Below are 22,713 nucleotides of genomic sequence, written 5' to 3' on the forward strand. Positions count from 1 at the left end.
CTGTTTCTCTGCTGTTTCTCTGCTGTTTCTCTGCTGTTTCTCTGCTGTTTCTCTGCTGTTTCTCTGCTGCTGTGTTCCATAGTTCTCTTCCTCCATTTGGAGGGTAAACAGTACACACTGACATGACATATTACACTAAACTAATGGAAGAACGCTCCTGTGCCCTGGCGTGGTTTGCTGCCTTTGTGAAGCTTGACTTAGGAACCGTGCTCAGTCATGACTCACACTGTCGTGTCCCATGACCTGTAAAGGTTTTAGCATGCGTCACAGACTCCATTACATGGCGATGTGGCCAGAGGCAGTTTGTCGGTGTAGTCTCCAAAACGGTTCCCTGTGATACTTAGTCTCCTGACTGTAGAATGGAGGATGTAGTTTTGTGAGCAGGAGCAGAATGCTGGTCCGCGGTGAGCCGGGACATATGTCACCCCCGCTGAATCCCGGGATGGCAGCCAAGGAAGGGATAAAAGAGGAGAGGAAAGCGAGGCAGGACAAGGGGAAAGGAGAGAGGCTGAGTTATCACATAGAGCACAATCACTGGACCGTATCGTCTATTCCCTGTTGTAATCTATTCTGTCACGGTAATACTGGGGCACTGACAGGGACAATGTGTGTGTAGACTGTTCGTATGTGTGTGTAGACTGTTCGTATGTGTGTGTGTGTGTGTGTGTGTGTGTGTGTGTGTGTGTGTGTGTGTGTGTGTGTGTGTGTGTGTGGCTAATATGGCAAGTAATACGGTTCATATTGTGGGTGTGTCCGCCACAAACACACACATTTACATCCATCACCATGCAACAGGTGTGCATCTGTTCCAGTGTGTGTGGTTATGCAAAGAGACCCAACACCTATTCTACCGCCTGGTGTGTGTTTGAGCGGACGCGGTCTGGCCCCACTTTAGGCTGTTTATGTTGTTATTCCAAGCCTTCCTCTTCGCTGTACTAAAATGTTACTGCTGGACTGCTCAGAATATTGATGGTCTCAACGCCTCACCTGTGAGCCATTAAACATTCATAGGAGCCTTGTGGTGCCTGTCTGTGACAGCAGAAGGTTGGCCACGGAAATGTATTACCTTCCGAGGCAGGTAGCCTAGCAGTCAAAAGTGTTGGGCCACGAACCGAACGATTTCTGGTTCAAATCCGCAAGGTGGAAAAATCTGCTGTTCTGCTCCTGAGCAAGGCAGTTAACCCCCAGTAACAACTGCTCTTCAGGCACCGATGACTACGATTAAGGAAGCTCCCTGAACCTCTTCAATTCAGAGGGTTTGGGTTAAATGCAGAACGTTGTGCAACTGACTAGGTATCCCCTTCCCTATTTAATGGAGGTATACTGCCACCTTGTGGTAGAATGGGGAAACACTGTTTGGAGAGGAGCGGGGTGAAGTTGGCCCGAGATGCTGATTGTGGGTCAGTTTGGCATTTTCGCCACTAATGGTTGTTAGCGTCCAATTGGCTCATTCATCCCCCCTCCTCTCCCCTCTAACTATTCCGCAGGTCATTGCTGTAAATGAGAATGTGTCAAATTAAGGTTCAATAAAATAAACTTTCACCCTGGAGCGTGGACAGAAACAGATCAGTTGAGTTTCTGGTTTCACAGAGAAGGAAACATGAGAGGAACAATAGGTGAAATAAAGCTACATTAAATGAAGGAGAAGCTTTGGAATTCAGGTTTAATAAAGACACTCTTTTTCTTTTGTCTTCTCTTGTGAAATGAACAGGTGCCAACGCTCAGTTAATCTGGCCTTTATTGTTCCCCGAGGCTGAGAGAAATCCCACTCAACTAAAAGATGCAATGGAAAGGATGCAGAGACGCACATCTCATGCTGAATACAGACTGATATACAGACATCCCTGCAGGAAATCTGCAGTCCTCCAACCTGAATTCTGGGAAATGGAATGGAGTCTTGCAACACTAAACCACTAAACCAGTCATATATCTGCTCTTCCCCCAGCATGTCGGACGGCGCAGCCTGCAGACCTAGTGTTCTTGGTGGATGAGTCGTGGGGCGTGGGCCAGACCAGCTTCTCCAGGGTTAAAGACTTCATCTCGGCCATCATGAATTCCTTTCAGGACAGCGTGGTGGGGTCCGAGGGCATCCGCTTTGGAGTCACCGTCTACGGAGATATACCCAGGTCTATATGGCTATAGGTCTGCCGGGTTGGGCAATGTTATCCGCAAAGGTTACTTAGGAACATTTCTGGATTTGCATAAACATTCCTTTACCCCCCTCCAGGGGTAAGAAATCTGGCCCTGCAGGCTTTTGGTACACCTAATTTAACTAATTAACTAGTCATAGTCTTCAATTAGACAATAATTGGTGTTACTGCTTTGGCTTTGTCTAAAACATCTTCAGTGAATTCCTAAAGATATTTTCCTAACTTCACTCCAGAGTTGCAAAGAAGCTCAGGGACTTTTGCTCTGTCTGTATTAGGCCCTGTTAGGATCCATAGAGCCTCGCTGCTGATCAGTATAGACAGGCTGATCAACCCAGGAATGACTCTTCTGCTCTCTCTCTCTCTCTCTCTCTCTCTCTCTCTCTCTCTCTCTCTCTCTCTGTCTTCAGGATGCGTATCGCCCTGACAGACTACAGTAGTCTCGAGGAGGTCCTGAGGGCAGTAAAGGACCTCCCGTTTGAAGGCGGGGCCAGTCGAACGGGCGACGCCCTCCAGTTCCTGGTGGATTATGTCTTCAGTGCGGCTATCACCAGGGACAATACCCCCAAGGTTAACTACTGTGCATCTCAGGATATTGCTATATGTGGTTCCTGGGATGTTAAACACATCTCCAGGCATTGTGAGATCTGATAGTTAGCAACCACAGGAGGTTGGTGGCACCTTTATTTGGGAGAACGGGCTCGTGGTAGTGACTGGAGTTGAATCAGTGGAATGGTATCAAATATATCAAACAAATGCTTCCCAGTTGATTGATACCATTCCATCTGCTCCGTTCCGGACATTATTTTGAGCCGTTTCCCCTCAGCAGCTGTTAGCAGCTGCACTTCTCCTTGAAGTGTTACACTGCACTATCCCAGCTGCACCTGGGATAACATGTCAGTCATTGAGATTCTTCACAGCCCTGCAAGTCACACACACACACACACACACACACTGCAAGTCATGCTGAACCACAGCTGATGTGGCAGAGAGAGAGAGCAGGATTAGGCTGACATATTTGATTTCACCACTCAGAAGGCTGAGCACACACACCATAGCCACATCAGGTGCATATTGATGTGCTCTCACCCCCTCCTCCCCTCCTCCCCATCAATTGGGGCCTTAACTTTCGACGAACTGCAGTGAATTTTTCATAATGGGGAATTATCATTCCGCAGTGTTTTAAGTTTCACACTGCGTTATTGCATTATGCCTGCAATTATGAGTTAAAACATGTCAAATATCTCGAAGGACAGGGCTTGTTGTTTGAATGCATGGAAATGTGGTATTTCCAATGAAGGCAAGTGTGCTCCCTACGGAGAAAGATCTAGTTAATCTAGTAGAGCGGGTCTAGTTTGTCTAGTTCTATGCAATTGTGTGTCGCTATTGGAAAGACCCTTGCAGTAAATACAGATTGTAGTTGTATATTCTGGTAGATCTGTAACATAGAGCTAGTTTGATTAGATTTCCCATGTTTGCAGATTGCTGTCCTGATCACAAACGGCCGTTCGGATGACCAGGTGGATGGGCCGGCCAAGGCTGTCACAGACAATGGAATCTCTATCTATGCAGTGGGTGAGTCTAATCACGCTGTGATTATATATTCATACCACATCCCTGCAGCGTCCTGGAGATTCTATCCAGCTTACCTGTCTGCTGTGCCTTAGGTGAAAAATGAATGTGGTATTCAGGGTATATCATTGAAGTGTGTGTGCTTGTGCCTGCGTGCATTTGCAAGTGTGTGATTATGTGTGTGTTGAGCCTATGTGTGTGATTATGTGTGTGAGCCTACGTGTGTGATTATGTGTGTTGAGCCTACGTGTGTGATTATGTGTGTGTTGAGCCTACGTGTGTGATTATGTGTGTGTTGAGCCTATGTGTGTGATTATGTGTGTGTTGAGCCTACGTGTGTGATTATGTGTGTTGAGCCTACGTGTGTGATTATGTGTGTGTTGAGCCTACGTGTGTGATTATGTGTGTTGAGCCTACGTGTGTGATTATGTGTGTGTTGAGCCTACGTGTGTGATTATGTGTGTGTTGAGCCTACGTGTGTGATTATGTGTGTGTTGAGCCTACGTGTGTGATTATGTGTGTGTTGGGCCTACGTGTGTGATTATGTGTGTGTTGAGCCTACGTGTGTGATTATGTGTGTTGAGCCTACGTGTGTGATTGTGTGTGTTGAGCCTACGTGTGTACATCTGTGTATCAGTCACTGTGTGTTTTAAGTACTGCATATTGCTTACACTTCATGCACTCCATGACCTATCTACCCATGTGTGACTGCATACAGTACATAGACATACAGTACATAGACATTTAGTACATAGACATACAGTACATAGACATACAGTACATAGACATACAGTACATAGACATACAGTACATAGACATACAGTACATAGACATACAGTACATAGACATTTAGTACATAGACATACAGTACATAGACATACAGTACATAGACATACAGTACATAGACATACAGTACATAGACATACAGTACATAGACATACAGTACATAGACATACAGTACATAGACATACAGTACATAGACATACAGTACATAGACATGCAGTACATAGACATACATTGACATGTGCAGTGAGAGTGTCTCTGCTCTCCTCAGCCCAGAGACAGGAAATAATTACAGCTCATTAGCCAGTGGTGAGCTAATTACAATGATTTTTCATCAGGCTTTTCTGTGCCCCCCCCCTCCCACCCCTACTGACACGGAGGCCGGGTCCTGGCATTCATCATCCCCATAGAGGGAAGCATCAGTCTGATCAGCTAGCTCCTCTCTGTCTCTCACAGCTGGACAGAGCCAGCTAACACAGGCACTACACAGTTCACTACACAGTACACTACACCACCAGAGCAGGGGGGTGATCAGTCAGCGCCTTATGATGTGTCTGTCTGTGGCGGGGGGGGTTGTTATCTGTGTGTGGGGTTAGGGGAATTGTGTGTGCGTGTGTGGACATGTGAGCGTGTGTGGACATGTGTGTGTGTTTCAGGATATATCTCTCATCTCAACACATTGCATGAGCTCCATCACTCTAAACCCCTTGACACTCTAACAGTATGAGCAGTTAACAGAACATTGTGTCTCTCTAATCGCATTTGGAATGGAACAAGATTCACTTCATTCCCTGTACAGTACTTTGTCATGACAAATGGACACTATGATAGATCAATGCTAACTAATGAACAAAATGAATAGATAGATATACTAGATAGGAGCAACTAGGACAGAATGGATGAACTCTCTCTAGTAGTTCTGAAAACAGATTTCTTTGTATTGCTGAATGCTATTTTGGTGCCATATTGGGTGTACTGAAAAAAACATTTTTACAACTATGTCCATTCTAGCTTTTATAGGTAGGTAGCCTAGTGGTTAGAGCGTTGGACCAGTAACCGAAAGGTTGCTGGATCGAATCCCCGAGCTCACAAGGTAAAAATATGTTGTTCTGCCCCTGAACAAGGCAGTCCATCCTTCTTTCTCTCTCCCTCCATCCTTCTCTCTCTGTCTTTCTCTCCCACTTCCTCCTTCTCTCTCCCTCCATCCTTCTCTCTCTGTCTTTCTCTCACACTTTTCTCTCTTGTTCTTAACTTATTTGCCAAGTTAAATAAAGGTTAAATAAATAAAACATGTAAATGCTTCTCCTAGGGGTGAGAGGAGCTGACGAATCAGAGCTGCGCAGGATTGTGACTGAGCCCCACGAGGAACACCTGTTGCTAGCCGCTGACTTCTCTCTCCTGGATGCTCTCCTGCCCAAACTGTCCCGAAGAATCTGTTTCACCGCCTCTGAACCCCCGCGGCCCGTCAAACACACCCCGGCCGGTGAGAATTAGTTCCAACCACTGATCCAGGATCAGATTGCTCACCTCCAATCGTAACCCTAACCATTAGAGGGGTGAAAATAATCTGATCCTTTATCAGCGGTTGAGGGCAACTTCAAAAGTACCTACCCCTGAGAATGCCCAGAGATGTTCTGCTATGCAGGTATCTTTGTGTAGTGTGGCTAGATGTCAGCTGTACTGCCCTTGGTTATTGTATATGTGTATATATTTAAACATGTTATTTAGTTTAGTGGTGTCTGGTACATACTTTGTATGTTCTTTATGTTTTAACCCCTTTATGTTTCAATCTCTGTTTCTCTCCCTTCATCCTTTTCTCCCTGTCTTTCTCTCTCCCTCCATCCTTTTCTCCCTCTCTTTCTCTCCCTCCATCCTTTTCTCCCTCTCTTTCTCTCTACCTCCATCCTTTTCTCCCTGTCTTTCTCTCTCCCTCCATCATTTTCTCCCTGTCTTTCTCTCCCCTCCATCCTTTTCTCCCTGTCTTTCTCTCCCTCCATCCTTTTCTCCCTCTCTTTCTCTCCCTCCATCCTTTTCTCCCTTTCTTTCTCTCTCCCTCCATCCTTTTCCCCCTCTCTTTCTCTCTACCTCCATCCTTTTCTCCCTGTCTTTCTCTCTCCCTCCATCCTTTTCTCCCTGTCTTTCTCTCCCCTCCATCCTTTTCTCCCTGTCTTTCTCTCCCCTCCATCCTTCTTTCTCTCCCTCCATCCTTTTCTCCCTGTCTCTCTCCCTCCATCCTTCTTTCTCTCCCTCCATCCTTTTCTCCCTGTCTTTCTCTCCCTCCCTCCTTCTGTCTTTTCTCTCCCCCTTCCTCCTACTCTCCCTCCCTCCTTCTCTGTCTTTCTCTCCCCCTTCCTCCTATTCTCTCTCCCCCCTCCATCTTTCTCTCTCTTTCTTTTCTCTCCCTCCATCCTTCTCTCTCTGTCTTTCTCTACCTCTCCATCCTTCTCTCTGTCTTCCCCCTCCTCTCTCTTTTTCTCTCCACCTCAATCCTTCTATCTCTTTCTTTCTCTCCCCCTCCATCCTTCTCTGTCTTTCTCTCCCCCTTCCTCATTCTCTCTCCCTCCATCCTTTTCTCTGTCTTTCTCTCCACTTCCCCCTTCTCCCTATCTTTCTCTACCCCTCCATCCTTCTCTCTCTGTCTTTCTCTCCCCCTCCATCTTTCTCTCTTTCTTTCTCTCTCCCTCCATTTCTCTTTCTCTCTTTCTCTCTCTACCCCTCCATCCTTCTCTCTCTGTCTTTCTCTCCCCTCCATCTTTCTCTCTTTCTTTCTCTCCCCTCCATCCTTATCTCTCTGTCTTTCTCTACCCCTCCATCCTTCTCTCTCTGTCTTTCTCTCTCCCTCCATCCTTCTCTCTCTGTCTTTCTCTCCCCCTCCATCTTTCTCTCTCTTTCTTTCTCTCTCCCTCCATCCTTATCTCTCTGTCTTTCTCTACCCCTCCATCCTTCTCTCTCTGTCTTTCTCTCTCCCTCCATCCTTCTCTCTCTCACCCCATCCTTTCTCTCTCCCCTCCATCCTTCTCTCTCTGTCTTTCTCTCCCCTCCATCCTTCTCTCTCTGTCTTTCTCTCTCCATCCTCCATCTTTCTCTCCCCCTCCATCTTTCTCTCTTTCTTTCTCTCCCCCTCGATCCTTCTCTGTCTTTCTCTCCCCCTCCCTCCTTCTCTCTCTTTCTCTCCACCTCCATCCTTTTCTCTCTGTCTTTCTCTACCCCTCCATCCTTCTCTCTGTCTTTCCCCCCTTCTCTCTGTCTTTCTCTCCACCTCGATCCTTCTATCTCTGTCTTTCTCTCCCCCTTCTCTCTCTGTCTTTCTCTCCCCCTTCTCTCTCTCTGTCTTTCTCTCCCTCACCCCCCTTCTCTCTCTCTGTCTTTCTCTCTCCCTTCTCTCTCTGTCTTTTTCTCCACCTCCATCCTCCATCTTACTCTTTTTATTCGTCACTCCCGTTTCTCTCCATCCACCTCTTCTTCCTGTCCCCATCCTTCTCTCTCCCCTCCCTCCCCACATCCTTCTCTCTCCCCTCCCTCATCCCCCATCCTTCTATCTCCCTCCCTCACCCCATCCTTCTCTCTCCCCTCCCTCTCCCCCCATCCCTCCCTCACCCCATCCTTCTCTCCTCTCTCCTCTCCCCATCCTTATCACCCCATCCTTCTCTCTCCCTCCCCCCTCCCCCCCATCCTTCTCTCTCCTCTCCCCATCTTTCTACCTCCCCTCCCTCACCCCATCCTTCTCTCTCTCCTCTCTCCCATCTTTCCCCCACCCATCCTTCAACCTCGCCTCCCTCACCCATCCACCCCATCCTCTCTCTCTCCTCTCCCCATCTTTCCCCCACCTATCCTTCTACCTCCCCTCCCTCACCCCATCCTTCTCTCTCCTCTCCCCCCATCTTTCCCTCACCCCCCATCCTTCTACCTCCCCTCCCTCACCCCATCCTTCTCTCTCTCCTCTCCTCCATCTTTCCCTCACCCATCCTTCTACCTCCCCTCCCTCACCCCATCCTTCTCTCTCTCCTCTCCCCATCTTTCCTCCACCTATCCTTCTACCTCCCCTCCCTCACCCCATCCTTCTCTCTCCTCCTCTCCCCCATCTTTCCATCACCCATCCTTCTACCTCCCCTCCCTCACCCCCATCCTTCTCTCTCCATCTCCCCATCTTTCTACCTCCCCTCCCCCTCACCCCATCCTTCTCTCTCTCTCTCCTCTCCCCATCTTTCCCTCACCCATCCTTCTACCTCCCCTCCCTCACCCCATCCTTCTCTCTCTCCTCTCCCCCATCTTTGCCCCACCCATCCTTGTATCTCCCTCCCCCCATCTCCCTCCCCAGTGGAGGAGCGTGTGGTGGGTCCCCGGGACCTCCAAGTGAGTGAGCTAGCCTACAGTAGTCTGAGGCTGACCTGGAGCCAGGCCACGGGGGATGTCACCGGCTACCGCCTCCTGGTCACCCCCCTCAGTCCCAAGGGACAGCTGCTGCCCAGCCTGCAGACACAGGTGAAGGGGAGGGGGGGTGTTGAGAGGTTGAGATGTTGTTGTAATGATGGTGGCTAAATGCTGAATGCCATCTCAGACGATGGGCTAAAATACGATATTAGGAGTCAAACCACCTGGGTAAAGTGCCTGGAATTGAATTGAATCAGGAATTGAATTGAAAACACTTTCTGAATTGGAAACTGAATTGACTCAAAATCTTGTTGGGAGGGTAAGGAGGGAGCTGAGATAGGTGAACCTGATAGGGAGGTGGAAGGTGGGTAAGGTGGCACGGGGATGGGATGTGAGAGGTGACAGGATATTGGGCCCAGGACCAGATGGTACTGAATACAGACACAGAGACTGACCACAGCAGGATACTGATAGATAGAGGTGTGTGTGTGTGTGTGTGTGTGTGTGTGTGTGTGTGTGTGTGTGTGTGTGTGTGTGTGTGTGTGTGTGTGTGTGTGTGTGTGTGTGTGTGTGTGCGTGTGCGTGTGGCTAGTATGCAGTGAGGGAAAATCAGAAAGCAATATCCCAATGACCTTGAGCTTTACAAAATACTGTAATGTACAGTAATGAAATGTACTGTAATGTACAGTAATGAAATGTACTGTAATGTACTGTAATGAAATGTACTGTAATGAAATGTACTGTAATGTACAGTAATGAAATGTACTGTAATGTACTGTAATGAAATGTACTGTAATGTACAGTAATAAAATGTACTGTAATGTACTGTAATGAAATGTACTGTAATGGACAGTAATGAAATGTACTGTAATGTACTGTAATGAAATGTAACTGTAATAATGTACATGTAATGAAATGTACTGTAATGTACTGAAATGAAATGTACTGTAATGTACAGTAATGAAATGTAAATGTACTGTAATGTACAGTAATGAAATGTACTGTAATGTACTGTAATGTACAGAAATGTACTGTACTGTAATGTACAGTAATGAAATGTACTGTAATGTACAGTAATGAAATGTACTGTAATGTACAGTAATGAAATGTACTGTAATGTACTGTAATGTACAGTAATGAAATGTACTGTAATGTACAGTAATGAAATGTACTGTAATGTACAGTAATGAAATGTACTGTAATGTACAGTAATGAAATGTACTGTAAATGTGAAATGTACTGAAATGTACTGTAATGTACAGTAATGAAATGTACTGTAATGAAATGTACTGTAATGTAAATGAAACTGTAATGTACTGTAATGAAATGTACTGTAATGTACTGTAATGAAATGTACTGTAATGAAATGTACTGTAATGTACTGTAATGTACAGTAATGAAATGTACTGTAATGTACAGTAATGAAATGTACTGTAATGTACAGTAATGAAATGTACTGTAATGTACAGTAATGAAATGTACTGTAATGTACAGTAATGAAATGTACTGTAATGTACAGTAATGAAATGTACTGTAATGTACAGTAATGAAATGTACTGTAATGTACTGTAATGAAATGTACTGTAATGTACAGTAATGAAATGTACTGTAATGTACAGTAATGAAATGTACTGTAATGTACAGTAATGAAATGTACTGTAATGTACTGTAATGAAATGTACTGTAATGTACAGTAATGAAATGTACTGTAATGTACTGTACACTACTTTATTTGTTGGAGAGTGTGTGAGTGTTCAGTTTTTGTGCATCTGTACAGAACATTTGCTGACACTTCTGAACTATACTGTGACACTCACATTCTTAGTCTTTGTTTTGGATAGTTTGGTGTGTGTGTGTGTGCGCACGTACGTGCGTGTTTTGTCTTCGTCTCGCAGGCATGGAATCTTTCCCCATTGTGTTTATTCTCTGTGATTTTCTACAGCCTTGCCAGAGCCACAGGGCACAGCACTGGATTCTCAGAGTGGGTTGTTTGCGTGTCCTTGCTATGACACTGGTGTAGAACTCTGGAGAAAGATATTTTAGTATCCTCTAACAGAACCATTCCTGCAGGGACAATCAAGCTATGCGGCATTACATAACTTGTGTATTGGGTGGTGAAATCACAGAGGAGAGGATGGATGCAATGGGTTTGAGATGTACTTGAAAGAGTACTGTGGAATAGTAAAGTGTTTTCTAACCCTAACATTATTGTCAAATACACTGGATAGAGGCAGTGAAATGTGTTGTTTTACAGGGTCAGTCATAGTTGTATGTGCCCAGAGTAGAGTGATTCTATTGATGATACACTGAGTGATGAAAGACTGGTGTAGAATGATTACAGAGTAGAGTGATTCTAGTGATGATACACTGAGTGATGAAAGACGGGTGTAGACTGATTACAGAGTAGAGTGATTCTAGTGATGATACACTGAGTGATGAAAGACTGGTGTAGAATGATTACAGAGTAGAGTGATTCTAGTGATGGTACACTGAGTGATGAAAGACTGGTGTAGAATGATTACAGAGTAGAGTTATTCTAGTGATGATACACTGAGTGATGAAAGACTGGTGTAGAATGATTACAGAGTAGAGTGATTCTAGTGATGGTACACTGAGTGAGGAAAGACTGGTGTAGAATGATTACATAGTAGAGTGATGATACACTGAGTGATGAAAGACTGGTGTAGAATGATTACAGAGTAGAGTGATGATACACTGAGTGATGAAAGACTGGTGTAGAATGATTACATAGTAGAGTGATGATACACTGAGTGATGAAAGACTGGTGTAGAATGATTACATAGTAGAGTGATGATACACTGAGTGATGAAAGACTGGTGTAGAATGATTACATAGTAGAGTGATGATACACTGAGTGATGAAAGACTGGTGTAGAATGATTACATAGTAGAGTGATGATACACTGAGTGATGAAAGACTGGTGTAGAATGATTACATAGTAGAGTGATGATACACTGAGTGATGAAAGACTGGTGTAGAATGATTACATAGTAGAGTGATGATACACTGAGTGATGAAAGACTGGTGTAGAATGATTACAGAGTAGAGTGATGATACACTGAGTGATGAAAGACTGGTGTAGAATGATTACAGAGTAGAGTGATTCTAGTGATGGTACAATTTCTGAATACACACATGCACGAGCACACATCCACACAAAACCATCCCCACAAACACCCTTACCATTTTCACTGAAACCTCTCCCTCTCTCCCTGTCCCTGTCCCTGTTCCTGACCCATTCCCTGTCCCTCTCACTCTCCCGGTCCCTCTCCATGTCCTTCACCCACTCCTTGTCCCTGTCCTTGACCCTGTCCTTTCCTTGTCCCTCTACCTGTCCCTTTTTCTCTACCGCTCCCTCTCCCTGTCTCTCTCTCTCTCTCTCCCGCTCCTTGTCCTTTACCTTGTCCCTGTCCCTCTCTCTCTCCCGCTCCTTCTCCTTGTCCTACTCCCTGTCCATGTCCTTCTCTCTGTTCCTTTCCCTGTCTCTCTCTCTCCCTCTCCCTATGCTTCTCCCTATTTCTGTCCCTCTCCTTGTCCCGCTCCCTCTCCCTCTTTCTCTCCCTGTCCCTCTCCCTGTCCCTGTCCTTCTCCCTGTCCCTCTCTCTCCCTATCCCCTCCCTATCCTTCTCCCTGTCTCTGTCCCTCTCCTTGTCCTTCTCCCTGTCCCTCTCTCTCTCCCTATCCCCTCCCTATCCTTCTCCTGTCTCTGTCCCTCTCCTTGTCCTACTCCCTGTCCCTCTCTCTCCCCATCCCTATCCTTCTCCCTGTCCCTCTCCCTGTCCCTGTCCTTCTCCCTGTCCCGCTCTCTCTCCCTATCCCTCTCCTTCTCCCTGTCCCTCCCCCTGTCCCTGTCCTTCATCCTGTCCCTCTCTCTCTCCCTATCCCTCTCCTTCTCCCTGTCCCTCTCCCTGGCCCTGTCCTTCTACCTGTCCCTCTCTCTCTCCTACTCCCTCTCCTTATCCCTCTCCCTATCTTTCTCCTTGTCCCTGCCCCTGTCCTTCTCCCTGTCCCTCTCTCTCTCCCTATCCCTCTCCTTCTCCCTGTCCCTCCCCCTGTCCATGTCCTTCATCCTGTCCCTCTCTCTCTCCCTATCCCTCTCCTTCTCCCTGTCCCTCTCCCTGGCCCTGTCCTTCTACCTGTCCCTCTCTCTCTCCTACTCCCTCTCCTTATCCCTCTCCCTATCCTTCTCCTTGTCCCTCTCCTTGTCCTTCTCCCTGTCCCTCTCTCTCTCCTACTCCCTCTCCTTATCCCTCTCCCTATCCTTCTCCTTGTCCCTGTCCCTCTCCTTGTCCTTCTACCTGTCCCTCTCTCTCTCCTACTCCCTCTCCTTATCCCTCTTCCTATCCTTCTCCTTGTCCCTGTCCTTCTCCTTGTGCCGCTCCCTGCTCCTCTCTCTCTCCTTGTCCTGTGTGTGTCGTATCAGACTGATCTGAAAGGTGATGAGAGGACATCTCTAGTGACAGAGCTGACTCCTAAGACAGAGTACTCTCTGACTGTCTACGCCATCTACCCTGGCCTCATTGGAGACTCTGCCACCATCATTACACAGACACGTGGGTTACAGAGGCACTAACATCAACAATCCCATACACAGACATGCACCCACGCGAACACACAAGCGTTTTCACACATAGTAGCGCACGCAGGTAAATATTGATTAGCATATACTCAAACAAACACCAGCTGAACACACTCACACACACACAGGTATTGTAAATATGGATCCACATGTATACTTAATCTGCATGCAGACATTCACCCGCACTGAAACGTACACATCACATACCTGTGCTCATTTACAACCAGGCATTTTCCATACACACATGCCATTTGAAATGTACTCAACGTTCCAACATATTTTCCTTCCTCTGCCTTAGCCCCTGTGCCTCCTGTCTCAAACTTCCGTGTGATGGAGGAGGGCCTCTTCTCTCTGAGGTTGGCATGGACACCACCTCTAGGGAAGCTCGAGGGATACAAGATATTCATCCCCAGATGTGAGTTGACTCCTGTATTGACATTACACCACATCATTAGTCTGATCCAGACTTGGGTTCAAGTAATATATCTTTCAAGTACTTGTAGTGTTTGTTTTAGCCCATCAAGAGTGCCAGGTGGCAGACGTTTGTACTTTTGCGACTGTTCTATTGGTCCATTGCAGTAGACAAACTTAATCAAGCACAGCTAAGGTATTTTAAATGATTTGAGTATTTGAACCCAGGTCTGGTCCCACTATAGTTCTTTTGGTTTAATTGAGGCTTCATATCATACAGGTCTCTTGAGGTTTTACAACAACTTTGACACCAGGTACAGAAGTTGAAAAGGGTATAGACACAGTGCCTTTGGAAAGCACTCAGACCCCTTGACTTTTTCCACATTTTGTTACATTACAGCCTTATTCTAAAATACATACATTAAATGTTTAAAAAATCCTCAGCAATATACAATATACAATATACAATATACAATATACAATATACAATATACAATATACAATATACAATATACAATACCCCATAATGACAAAGCGAAAACAGGTTTTTAGACATTTTTGAAAATGTATTTAAAAAAAAAACAGAAATACCTTATCCTCATCATTTTTCAGACCCTTTTCTATGAGACTCGAAATTGAGCTCGGGTGCATCCTGTTTCCATTCATCGTCCTTGAGATGTTTCCACAACATGATTGGAGTCCACCTTTGGTAAATTCAATTGATTGGACATGGTTTGGAAAGGCACACACCTGTCTAAATAAGGTCCCACAGTCAACAGTGCATGTCAGAGCAAATACTAAGCCATGAGGTCGAAGGCATTATCCGTAGAGCTCCGAGACAGGATTGTGTCGAGGCACAGATCTGGGAAAGGGTACCAAAAAATGTCTGCAGCATTGAAGGTCCCCAAGAATACAGTGGCCTCCATCATTCTTAAATGGAAGAAGTTTGGAACCACCAAGACCATTCTTAGAGCAGGCTGCCCTGCCAAACTGAGCAATTGGGGGAGAAGGGCCTGGTCAGGGAGGTGACCAAGAACCCAGTGGTCAACTCTGACAGAGCTCCAGAGTTCCTCTGTGGAGATGGGAGAACCTTACAGAAGGACAACCATCTCTGCAGCACTCCACCAAACAGGCCTTTATGGTAGAGTGGCCAGACGGAAGCCACTCCTCAGTAAAAGGCACATGACAGCCCGCAAGGAGTTTTTCAAAAGGCACCTAAAGACTCTCAGACCATGAGAAACAAGATTCTCTGGTCTGATGAAACCAATATTGAACTCTTGGGCCTGAATGCAAAGTGTCACGTCTGGTGGAAACATGGCACCATCACTACGGAGAAGCATGGTGGTGGCAGCATCATGCTCTGGGGGTGTTTTTCAGAGGCGGGGACTGGGAGACTAGTCAGGTATCAGGAAAAGATGAACGGAGCAAAGTACCGAGAGATCTTTGATGAAAACCTGCTCCAGAGCACTCAGGACCTCAGACTGGGGCGAACGTTCACCTTCCAACAGGACAACAACCATAAGCACACAGCCAAGACAACGCAGGAGCGGCTTCGGGACAAGTCTCTGAATGTCCAGAGCCCGGACTTGAACCCAATTGAACATCTCTAGAGAGACCTGAAAATAGCTGTGCAGCAACGCTCCTCATCCAACCTGAATGAGCTTGAGAGGATCTGCAGAGAAGAATGGGAGAAACTCCCCAAATACAGGTGTGCCAAGCTTATACTGTCATATCCAAGAAGACTCAATGCTGTAATCACTGCCAAAGGTGCTTCAACAAAGTACTGAGTAAAGGGTCTCAATACTTATGTAAATGTGATATTTTGTATTTTTAATAAATTAGCAAACATTGTGTGTAGATTGATGAGGGAAAAAATCAATGTAATACATTTTAGAATAAATCTGTAACGTAACAAAATGTGGAAAAAGTCAAGGGGCCTGAATACTTTCCGATGGCACTGTTTCTCATTGTGACCCCTTCACTTTTCCTCTACTAGATATCATGCCTCTGATGACCCCTTCACTTTTCCTCTACTAGATATCATGCCTCTGATGACCCCTTCACTTTTCCTCTACTAGATATCAGGCCTCTGATGACCCCTTCACTTTTCCTCTACTAGATATCAGGCCTCTGACCCCTTCACTTTTCTCTACTCAGGCCTCTGAGACCCCTTCACTTTTCCTCTACTAGATATCATGCCTCTGATGACCCCTTCACTTTTCCTCTACTAGATATCTGCCTCTGATTACCCCTTCACTTTTCCTCTACTAGATATCATGCCTTTTCACTTTTCCTCTACTAGATATCATGCCTCTGATGACCCCTTCACTTTTCCTACTAGATATCAGGCCTCTGATGACCCCTTACTTTTCCTCTACTAGATATCATGCCTCTGATGATAGATATCATGCCTCTTCACTTTTCCTCTACTAGATATCATGCCTCTGATGACCCCTTCACTTTTCCTCTACTAGATATCATGCCTCTGATGACCCCTTCACTTTTCCTCTACTAGATATCATGCCTCTGATGACCCCTTCACTTTTCCTCTACTAGATATCAGGCCTCTGATTGACCCCTTCACTTTTCCTCTACTAGATATCATGCCTCTGATGACCCCTTCACTTTTCCTCTACTAGATATCATGCCTCTGATGACCCCTTCACTTTTCCTCTACTAGATATCATGCCTCTGATTACCCCTTCACTTTTCCTCTACTAGATATCAGGCCTCTGATTACCCCTTCACTTTTCCTCTACTAGATATCAGGCCTCTGATGACCCCTTCACTTTTCCTCTACTAGATATCAGGCCTCTGATGACCCCTTCACTTTTCCTCTACTAGATATCATGCCTCTGATGACCCCTTCACTTTTCCTCTACTAGATATCAGGCCTCTGATGACCCCTTCACTTTTCCTCTACTAGATATCAGGCCTCTGATGACCCCTTCACTTTTCCTCTACTAGATATCAGGCCTCTGACCCCTTCACTTTTCCTCTACTAGATATCAGGCCTCCCCTTCACTTTTCCTCTACTAGATATCAGGCCTCTGATGACCCCTTCACTTTTCCTCTACTAGATATCAGGCCTCTGATGACCCCTTCACTTTTCCTCTACTAGATATCATGCCTCTGATGACCCCTTCACTTTTCCTCTACTAGATATCATGCCTCTGATTGACCCCTTCACTTTTCCTCTACTAGATATCATGCCTCTGGACCCCTTCACCTACTAGATATCAGGCCTCTGATGACCCCTTCACTTTTCCTCTACTAGATATCAGGCCTCTGATTACCCCTTCACTTTTCCTCTACTAGATATCAGGCCTCTGATTACCCCTTCACTTTTCCTCTACTAGATATCATGCCTCTGATTGACCCCTTCACTTTTCCTCTACTAGATATCATGCCTCTGATTGACCCCTTCACCCCTTCACTTTTCCTCTACTAGATATCAGGCCTCTGATGACCCCTTCACTTTTCCTCTACTAGATATCAGGCCTCTGACCCCTTACTTTTCCTCTCATGCCTCTGACTTCCCCTTCACTTTTCCTCTACTAGATATCAGGCCTCTGATTACCCCTTCACTTTTCCTCTACTAGATATCAGGCCTCTAGATATCAGGCCTCCCCTTCACTTTTCCTCTACTAGATATCAGGCCTCTGATTACCCCTTCACTTTTCCTCTACTAGATATCAGGCCTCTGATTACCCCTTCACTTTTCCTCTACTAGATATCAGGCCTCTGATGACTTTTCCCTACTTCAGGCCTCTGATTTTCCTCTACTAGATATCAGGCCTCTGATTGACCCCTTCACTTTTCCTCTACTAGATATCAGGCCTCTGATTACCCCTTCACTTTTCCTCTACTAGATATCAGGCCTCCCCTTCACTTTTCCTCTACTAGATATCAGGCCTCTGACTAGATATCAGGCCTCCCCTTCACTTTTCCTCTACTAGATATCATGCCTCTGATTACCCCTTCACTTTTCCTCTACTAGATATCAGGCCTCTGATGACCCCTTCACTTTTCCTCTACTAGATATCAGGCCTCTGATGACCCCTTCACTTTTCCTCAAATATCAGGCCTCTGATGACCCCTTCACTTTTCCTCTACTAGATATCATGCCTCTGATGACCCCTTCACTTTTCCTCTACTAGATATCAGGCCTCTGATGACCCCTTCACTTTTCCTCTACTAGGCCTCTGAGACCCCTTCATACTTTTGCCTCTGATACCCCGTCTCTTGCGGTGTCAAAACAACTTCCCTTTACTTGACATCATAATCCCTCCCATCATGGCTTTATAATTGTCTTTATTGAATGTAGTTATCTCTCCTGGTACAGAATGTAACAGGGAGACCTATTTTGTCTTAAACTCTGTAAACACAGAAATAAAATCCAGCGTAATTTGTTTTATGTTTAAGTAGTCTGTCCATGAAAGATGAATTGTGTCCTGACCCCATGCAGCCGCCCGGCCAGGACTGACCTATGAGCAGGTGCTGCGCGGCGACACCTCCTCCCATGTGATTGACAGCTTGGAGGAGGATAAGAAGTACACCGTCAGTATCTTTGCTATCTACCCCCAGGGCCCCAGCCAACCTGTCTCGATCGTCGGCAAAACACGTAAGTGGCCCTGCTGAATGTGTCGACCAACAGCTAGAATTTTACATTGAGTCATTTAGCAGACGCTCTTATCCAGAGAGACTTACAGGAGCTATTAGGGTTAAGTGCCTTGCTCAAGGACACAGACTGATTTCTGGGATGCGAAACCAGTGACCTTTAGGTTACTGGCCCGACACTGCTAGTCTACCTACCTAAAACCAATCCTATGCTTTGAAATCAATGAGTGGGAGTTTACAAGTTGTGGAACACTTCTAAGAAAATGGCGGAGAATCAGGATGCTTCCATTGCCTTTGAAAGTGATCTTGACAATACAATCTAAGTCAATTGGTTATGAAATATACATTTCAATAGAAGCTTAACGCCCTATTTCACACCTTTCTGACTGTAATAAGTTGTTTTTCTATGATTGTCCACTAAGTGGCAGTGTAGCTTCTCCCAACATGTTGATCAGATTTCCAGGCTGTGGTCATGTATTTCACCATCTGTGTGTGATGCAGTTTGTCTGTTCTCCTTCAAATTGCATTGGTAAAATGTATGTAAATATTAAAGGAAAGGTATTCATTAGTGTTCCTCCCCTAACTGAGACTGTGTGTGTGTGTGTGTGTGTGTGTGTGTGTGTGTGTGTGTGTGTGTGTGTGTGTGTGTGTGTGTGTGTGTGTGTGTGTGTGTGTGTGTGTGTGTGTGTGTGTGTGTGTGTGTGTGTGTGTCTATATCTATTCTGCAGTGAAACTGGTTCCAGTGCAGCAGCTCCTGGTCCAAAACGCCACCACAGACACCGTCCAGGCCCGCTGGGGCTCAGTGAAGGGGGCCACGGGGTATCGCCTCACCTGGTCCTCCTCAGGTACTGGGACCCTATTAGCAGTGTCTGTGTGCTTAGGGTTGTTGTCTTGTTGGAAGGTGAACCTTTGCACCAGTCTGAGATTCTGAGCACTCTGGAGCAGGTTTTCATCAAGGATCTCTCTGCACTTTGCTCTGTTCATCTTTGCCTCGATCCTGACTATTCTCCCATTCCCTGCCTTTGAAAAACATCCCCACAGCATGATGTTGCCACCACCATGCTTCACCGTAGGAATGGTGCCAGGTTTCATCCAGACATGATGCTTTGCATTCAGGCCAAAGAGTTCAATCTTGGTTTCATCAGACCAGAGAATCTTATTTCTCATGGTCTGAGAGTCTTTAGGTGCCTTTTGGCAAACTACAAACGGGGTTTCATGTGCCTTTTACTGAGGAGTGGCTACCATCTGGCCACTCTACCATAAAGGCCTGATTGGTGGAGTGCTGCAGATATGATTGTCCTTCTGGAAGGTTCTGTCATCTCTAGAGCTCTGTCAGAGTTGACCATCGGGTTCTTGGTCACCTCCCTGGCCAAGGCCATTCTCTCCCAATTTCTCAGTTTGGCATGGCGGCCAGTTTTAGGAAGAGTCTTGGTGGTTCCAAACTTCTTCCATTTAAGAATGATGGCGGGCACTGTGGTCTTGGGGACCTTCAATGCAGCAGAAAAATGTTGTTACCCTTCCCCAGATCTGTGCCTCGACACAATCCTGTCTTGGAGCTCTACAGACAATTCATTCGACCTCATGGCTTGGTGTTTGCTCTGATATGCACTGTCAACTGAGGGACCTTTTATAGACAGTTGTGTGCCTTTCCAAATCATGTCCAATCAATTGAATTTACCCCGGGTGTACTCCAATCAAGTTGTAGAAACATCTCAAGGACGATCAATGGAAACAGGATGCACCTGAGCTCAACTTCGAGTCTCATTGCAAAGGGTCTGAATACTTATGTAAATAAGGTATTTCTGTTTTATACTTTTAATAAATTTGCAAAAATTTCAACTACACTTTTTTCACTGTCGTTATGGGGTATTGTGTGTAGATTGCTGAGGAATTTTTGTCATTTAATGCATTTTAGAATAAGGCTGTAACGTAACAACATTTAGAAAAATTCTAGTGGTCTGAATACTTTACGAAGGCACGATCACAGATAACCAACCCCCCTCCCCTCCTTTACCTCCAGATGGCCATAGAGAGAACGTGAACCTGGGGGAGACCTTTAACTTCTACATGATCCAGGGCCTCCACCCAGGCACTGAGTACACCATCACCATCAACCCCATCTTTGTGGACATCGAGGGCCCTGTCATCTCCACCCCAGCCAAGACACGTGAGTTACCATGGAAACTGGGGCTATGTACAACTTTTGAACATTATGGTTGCGTCCTAAATGAAACCCATAATACAGTTCTTTCTACCAGAGCCCTGTGCCAGAGCAGTGTGCCGGCCGAGGCCATCTCCCTTCATCATGCAGCTGTACAATGACTAACATTCTATCCATAATGATAGTTAAATTCTCTCCCCTCTCTCTCCCGTCTCCCTGTGCCAGTGGAGAGCAGTGCAGTCCAGACTCTGAAGGCATCGGCAGTGAGCACCAACAGTGCCATGGTCTCCTGGAACTCTGTCCCTGGGGCCACCGGCTACAGACTAGCCTGGGGGCCCACTCCAGGTGACCTCTCATCTCTACACAATGCACTCGCACAATAGAAACCAAAGCCCTGCCCAAAAACAACCCCCCTACCCCCTAGACACTTGTGAAGATCTGAGGGGATTTGATTTGATAGGCTAGGTGGAATGTTTTAACATATTGCTTATCCCTGTCCAATCCTCTCAGATCTCCAGAAGTGTGTATGGAGCTAGGGGCTAGAGGTTCTTTCTTGACAGGGCCTCTATCTCTCTCTTTCTCTCTCCACCCCCCCCCCTCTCTCTCTCCCTCTCTTTCTATCGTACTCTCCTCCTGTCCTCCATTTGGGCATCTCTTCCTCTATCTCTCTCTTTCTCTCTCCACCCTCCCCCTCTCTCTCTCCCTCTCTTTCTATCGTACTCTCCTCCTGTCCTCCATTTGGGCATCTCTCCCTCTCTTTCTATCGTACTCTCCTCCTGTCCTCCATTTGGGCATCTCTCCCTCTCTTTCTATCGTACTCTCCTCCTGTCCTCCATTTGGGCATCTCTCCCTCTCTTTCTATCGTACTCTCCTCCTGTCCTCCATTTGGGCATCTCTCCCTCTCTTTCTATCGTACTCTCCTCCTGTCCTCCATTTGGGCATCTCTCCTCTCTCTTGTCCTCCATTTGGGCATCGTACTCTCCTCCTGTCCTCCATTTGGGCATCTCCCTCTCTGTACTCTCCTCCTGTCCTCCATTTGGGCATCTCTCCCTCTCTTTCTATCGTACTCTCCTCCTGTCCTCCATTTGGGCATCTCTCCCTCTCTTTCTATCGTACTCTCCTCCTGTCCTCCATTTGGGCATCTCTCCCTCTCTTTCTATCGTACTCTCCTCCTGTCCTCCATTTGGGCATCTCTCCCTCTCTTTCTATCGTACTCTCCTCCTGTCCTCCATTTGGGCATCTCTCCCTCTCTTTCTATCGTACTCTCCTCCTGTCCTCCATTTGGGCATCTCTCCCTCTCTTTCTATCGTACTCTCCTCCTGTCCTCCATTTGGGCATCTCTCCCTCTCTTTCTATCGTACTCTCCTCCTGTCCTCCATTTGGGCATCTCTCCCTCTCTTTCTATCGTACTCTCCTCCTGTCCTCCATTTGGGCATCTCTCCCTCTCTTTCTATCGTACTCTCCTCCTGTCCTCCATTTGGGCATCTTTCCCTCTCTTTCTATCGTACTCTCCTCCTGTCCTCCATTTGGGCATCTCTCCCTCTCTTTGTATCGTACTCTCCTCCTGTCCTCCATTTGGGCATCTCTCCCTCTCTTTGTATCGTACTCTCCTCCTGTGCTCCATTTGGGCATCTCTCCCTCTTGTAATTCTTTCTCTCCCCTCTTTCTCTCTCCCCCCCCCCTCTCTCTCCCTCTCTTTCTATCGTACTCTCCTCCTGTCCTCCATTTGGGCATCTCTCCCTCTCTTTGTATCGTACTCTCCTCCTGTCCTCCATTTGGGCATCTCTTCCTCTTGTAATTCTTTCTCTCCCCTCTTTCTCTCTCCCCCCCCCCCTCTCTCTCTCCTTTCTCTCTCCTCTTTCTCTCTCTCTCCTTTCTCTCCCCTCTTCTCTCTCTCTCCTTTTCTCTCTCATGCGTGATGTATCTCTGACGATGTTCAGAGTCTCCCCAACTCTGTGTACCTACCTACCATCCCTCTGTCTCACCGTGTCTATCAAAACCAGCATCACTAGAACATGATTGGAGGAAGATTCTGCAGCGGGCTTATG

At 46.3% G+C, this 22,713-nt stretch overlaps 1 protein-coding gene across 9 annotated transcripts in view; it reads left to right on the plus strand.

Moving 5' to 3' along the window:
- Positions 1-22,713, plus strand: part of col7a1l (collagen type VII alpha 1-like) — a 127,753-nt gene that overhangs the window by 15,268 nt on the left and 89,772 nt on the right. For all 9 annotated transcript variants that reach the window (XM_042318654.1, XM_042318655.1, XM_042318647.1 and 6 more), the window contains exons 3-13: positions 1,946-2,126; positions 2,558-2,717; positions 3,629-3,722; positions 5,812-5,985; positions 8,821-8,984; positions 13,318-13,447; positions 13,772-13,888; positions 18,353-18,508; positions 19,233-19,349; positions 20,525-20,671; positions 20,891-21,010. In XM_042318654.1, the coding sequence (XP_042174588.1) occupies positions 1,946-2,126; positions 2,558-2,717; positions 3,629-3,722; positions 5,812-5,985; positions 8,821-8,984; positions 13,318-13,447; positions 13,772-13,888; positions 18,353-18,508; positions 19,233-19,349; positions 20,525-20,671; positions 20,891-21,010 (1,560 nt within the window). The remainder of the gene's footprint in view (positions 1-1,945; positions 2,127-2,557; positions 2,718-3,628; positions 3,723-5,811; positions 5,986-8,820; positions 8,985-13,317; positions 13,448-13,771; positions 13,889-18,352; positions 18,509-19,232; positions 19,350-20,524; positions 20,672-20,890; positions 21,011-22,713) is intronic.

This window comes from Oncorhynchus tshawytscha, unplaced genomic scaffold (assembly GCF_018296145.1).
Source record: "Oncorhynchus tshawytscha isolate Ot180627B unplaced genomic scaffold, Otsh_v2.0 Un_scaffold_3920_pilon_pilon, whole genome shotgun sequence".
Lineage (NCBI taxonomy): Eukaryota > Metazoa > Chordata > Actinopteri > Salmoniformes > Salmonidae > Oncorhynchus > Oncorhynchus tshawytscha.